This window comes from Raphanus sativus, chromosome 7 (assembly GCF_000801105.2).
Source record: "Raphanus sativus cultivar WK10039 chromosome 7, ASM80110v3, whole genome shotgun sequence".
In the NCBI taxonomy this organism is placed as follows: domain Eukaryota; kingdom Viridiplantae; phylum Streptophyta; class Magnoliopsida; order Brassicales; family Brassicaceae; genus Raphanus; species Raphanus sativus.
In genome coordinates this window covers 20,282,723-20,287,469 of record NC_079517.1, presented here as the reverse complement: position 1 = coordinate 20,287,469, position 4,747 = coordinate 20,282,723, and the positions used below count along the sequence as shown (strand labels likewise).

Here is a 4,747-nt window from a genome sequence, read left to right as displayed (position 1 = left end):
TATATCTCAGATCCTAAACGTATTGCTGAAAACTAAAAAAAAAACAATTTATAGTGTTGACGAAGAAATGAATTCTCTCTGTTCAGTAGCAGTCTTGCTTTCTTGCCTTGTGTTGTTCTTTCTTGCCAAAGAATCTTTGTCACATCCTTTATGTAATGATTTGAGTAGGTGTCTCTTTTCTTTGTTTCTCCTGATATCAGATTGATGACAACTTTGTGTTTTGTGTTGTTTCTTTTTTCTGATTTTATTTTGTTTGGTCAGCTGCTCTGTTTTGTTACAGTTAGCTTTTTCTGATTCTTTGGAATTGTTTTGGTCAGCTGCTCCGTTTAATCTGAAGCAGCCGCTCTCTTTTTGTCAATTCAATGGAAGTGTATGCTGTAACTCCCATGAAGACTTGAAGTTGCAGAAGCAGTTTAAAGCAGTCAATGTAACTGGTAGCTGTTCTTCGCTTCTCAAGTCATTACTTTGCTCGGTAAGACCCTACACAAATGTTCATCTGCTTTAGCCTTTGATGGATAATAATGATTACTTTTTTTCTGGTTGCAGAAGTGTGATCCTTTCGCAGCAGAGCTTTTCCGTGCTGAGTCAGAATCTAGACAAGTCCCTGTGCTCTGCAACTCCACAGAGTCTTCTCAAAAGTCAACACAATCTCTTGCCGACATTGATTTCTGCGCAAGGTTTTGGAGTGAATGTCAGAATCTCTCTTTAACCAACACTCCTTTTGCATCTCAATCTGGAGATAGAGGCAACTCCACAATATCTGAAATATGGAAATCAAGAAATGACTTCTGCAAGACTTTTGGTGGATCTTCAGATGAATCCTCTGTGTGCTTCAATGGCCAGGCGGTATCATTCAACATTTCAAAAGCTACTGGTCCATCTCCTTCAGGAATATGCCTTGAGAAGCTTGCAAACGGGTCTTTTCTTAACATGGAACCTCATCCTGATGGCTCTAATCGCGTCTTTCTGTCTGATCAAGCTGGGATGATGTACTTGGCGACAATCCCATCTCAAGGATCTAGAGAAGTTTTGACAATAGACAAGACTAATCTGTTTCTTGATCTTACTGAAGAAGTTCACTTTGATGCTGAGCTTGGTCTCTTAGGAATAGCTTTTCATCCTAATTTCTTGAAAAACGGTAGATTCTTTGTTTCTTTCAACTGTGACAGAGTTAAGTGGCCAGACTGTTCTGGCAAATGCGCATGCAACTCAGATGTTGAGTGTGACCCTTCAAAGCTAGATTCTGATAACGGAGCAACCCCATGTCAATACCACAGCGTCATATCAGAGTTCTTTACTAATGGTATCAAACTATCTCGGCCTTACTTTTCAGCTGGTGTCACTGATATTTTAATTTTATTGATATATTTTCAGGGACTTATGTTAACCCGGGGGAGGTAAGAAGAATCTTTACAATGGGTCTTCCTTTTACATCACATCACGGTGGACAAATCTTGTTTGGACCTAAAGATGGGTACTTGTATTTCATGATGGGAGATGGAGGAAGCAAAGGAGATCCACACAACTTTGCACAGAACAAGAGATCTTTGCTTGGGAAGATCATGAGGCTCGATGTAAATAATGTTCCAGGTAATAATAACATGCTACACAGTAGATGCATCTGCACACATATGAACATAAAGTTTGATCTTTGTTCTTGTTTATCAGATGCAAAAGCAATGAGCGAGTTTCAGCTATGGGGAAACTATACTATACCAAAAGACAATCCGTTTACACAAGATAAGAATATGCTTCCTGAAATTTGGGCCATGGGAGTTAGAAACCCATGGCGATGCAGTTTTGATTCAGAGAGGCCGTCTTACTTCCTATGTGCAGATGTTGGAGAGGTATCACCAAATCTGAAACCAACATTTTGTTGATATTCACTCTTCAGATTCATGAGAATGATGATAACTTGCAGGACAAGTATGAAGAAGTGGATATGATCACCAAGGGAGGAAACTATGGTTGGCATTACTACGAGGGACCTTTACCATTTAATCTCTCGGCCTCTTCTAAAACCAGCAAAAAATCAACAAACATTTCAAATCCGATCTTCCCGATAATGTGGTACAAACACTCGGACGTAAACCAGAAAGAAGGGTCTGCATCAATAACTGGAGGATACTTTTATCGTTCATCTACTGATCCATGCTTGTATGGAACGTATGTTCGTTCACTCATTCCTCTTCTCTTTATATATTTGTTGATTCTGGAGTGTTTCAATTTTAGGTGCACAAGCAAAATGATATAGGCATGACTAGGAAAACCTGATTTAGTAGATAAAAAGTATTCCAGTAAATGAATATCGGGGTTTAAAGATTTATAAACATAGGTCTAACAAATTGTTAATTGTTAATTCACATAATCAATATACAAACCTCACAACGGGTATTTGTCTCAATCGTATTTTACTCTTGATGTTCTTGCCTTTGATGTTTGATTCACGTTTTTCACAATAATATTAATATTTAAACGAGGATTGCACATAAAGTTTGTAATAATGTTTGTTTTGTTTATTTAGGTATCTCTTTGCAGACTTATACGCTGGAGTCATTTGGGGTGGAGCTGAAACTCCACTGGGTAGTGGAAACTTCAAGAGCTCTCATATTCCATTACAATGCGCCTCGGATTCACCGATATCTTGCTCATCTGATGCAGAGTCTTCTTCATCATTGTCATCTCCACCCCTTGGCTTTATATTCTCCTTTGGACAAGACAACAACAAAGATATCTACTTACTTGCAAGCTCTGGCCTTTACAGAATTGTTCGTCCGAGCCGCTGTAACTTTCATTGCTCTCTTGAAAACGGAACTTCATTGGTTCCTTCACATCGTTCTCCGCCGTCTCCATCATCGTCTCAACGACTACACAACAGCATTAGTACTCTAGTAATAACTTTCTTAGCGTGGTGTTTTCTTCTGTCTGTAATACAGAAAAAATGAACATGTTTAAATACCCGTACATAATAGAGAAGCAAATGTCTGGGACTAATTCTATTGACCAAGGATCCTGAGAGCATTAATATCTCAGTTTCTCTTGGGGATTTTTAAGAGAAAAAGTGAATGTGGGCTCCACAAAACACCAACAAACTCCAGCCAAAGTCGCGAAAAAAAGAACGGTTTCTCCTTACCGTTTGCGAGTCCACGACACATGGCGGCCCGCGGTTGATCTGTTTTTAATTTTTCTTTGAATTCGGATAAAAAAACTAAAAAAAAAAAAAATTAGAAACCCAAGTGGCTTTTTGCAATAATGATGCTCTGAGTTGCCCAACAATCAAGCGAACAATACTTATCAAAGTAAGAGAGATTTTTTTTTTTAACTGATTTATTATGATATTACCATTATTAGGAACATTACATAGACGATTCGACAACCGACAATAGTACATGTCTTATGAAGATCTACGCCTAACTGCATCATCTGAGCCCTCCTATGAAGATTCACGCCTGACCAGATTTACTTGCACTATGTTGAAGATCTCTTTTAATCCTTCCTTCCATAATTGCATAGTTGCATGTAATCAGGCCTTCCATAATCTGCATAGTTGCCTAATAAATCGCGCTCTCTCCGAGACTTGAAACCTGGAATTGAGAAAATCTTGCAATAAATTGCACAGTCTGGGAATCGAACCCCAGACCTGGTGTAAAAGCCTTTAGACCGTAACCATTAGGCTAAGATGCTTCCACAGAGAGATCTTCAATAAGCACATTTTTTGTTGCTTAACTAGTATATTCTGTTTACCAAAAACAAGTGTTCACTTTGGCAAGCACTTGTTTTACTTATTTACATAATTTAAGTTGACATTCTATTATAGCAACCGATGTCGCAACTGGGGAACTTTATCTTTGCTGGTCAGATAAAAAATTGACAACCTTGTTGATAACATCAAGGTTATAATGTTAGAATTTTGACGATTATTAATCTGTTTAAATGTAAGCATATCCAAAAGTGGATTAGCACATGTTAATCAAAACTAAACTTTTGACTCGCGCGTCCGCATATATAATTTTTCATTTTATTACACTAATATTTATTTTATATAACAAATGCTAAATAAATCAGTGGTAAAAAATTAGCAGTAATCATATAGCAAATTGTAAGCTTAGCCATTTCCAAACACCAAAATGTTTAATTTATATTTGTAAATTTAAAGCATTTGTTTTAAATTTTCATTTGTATTTCGTGTTTCTTATAAATATGAATCCCTATAAACATAACTTTGCCACCTCAAGAATAAGAAATAGTACATTGTTTCTTCTAAAGTTTGATTTGGGCGTCCTTACAAATATTTTATCATATTTAATTTTTATAACAAAATTATTAAATATATTATTTATAATTGAAAATTTGCATTATTTTATATATATATTATCAATAAATATATAATCCTTCATATATTTAACATATTTTGAACTAAATAATATATATATATATATTAGGTAAAATTATTTTGTTATTATTTTGAAATTTTCAATATAAAATTTCAAAAAATTAAATACACACATTATTATACTAATTAAATTAGAAGAGACCAATTAAATAAATATAACTCAATTATATTTATTGATCTGAAAATTTAAACGATTTGAAGACTAAAATATTTTATGAAGTTTCTAATGTCCATTTATTAATGTCTATTTATTAATCTGATTATTTAATTATCAGTAAACCAATAAATTAATTTTATTATTCAATCCATCTCTCAGTTTTTTATTCATTCAAGATAGAGTCATCGATTATAAAA

At 35.0% G+C, this 4,747-nt stretch overlaps 1 protein-coding gene across 1 annotated transcript; it reads left to right on the top strand.

The window, feature by feature from the left end:
* Positions 1 to 3,010, top strand: LOC108814834 (HIPL1 protein). The gene is made up of 7 exons (XM_018587463.2): positions 1 to 164; positions 318 to 472; positions 547 to 1,303; positions 1,375 to 1,590; positions 1,669 to 1,847; positions 1,922 to 2,166; positions 2,525 to 3,010. The coding sequence occupies exons 1-7, from the start codon at positions 68 to 70 to the stop codon at positions 2,943 to 2,945; spliced, it is 2,070 nt and encodes a 689-aa protein (XP_018442965.2). The 5' UTR covers positions 1 to 67; the 3' UTR covers positions 2,946 to 3,010.
* Positions 3,011 to 4,747: the final 1,737 nt, after the last annotated feature.

Bases quoted from the DNA above. Each gene is read 5' to 3' on its own strand.
- LOC108814834 (XM_018587463.2), top strand. From the start codon at position 68: ATGAATTCTCTCTGTTCAGTAGCAGTCTTGCTTTCTTGCCTTGTGTTG. The intron at 165-317 runs GTAGGTGTCTCT...TGTTTTGGTCAG, and splicing joins TCCTTTATGTAATGATTTGA to CTGCTCCGTTTAATCTGAAG. The intron at 473-546 runs GTAAGACCCTAC...TTCTGGTTGCAG, and splicing joins TCAAGTCATTACTTTGCTCG to AAGTGTGATCCTTTCGCAGC.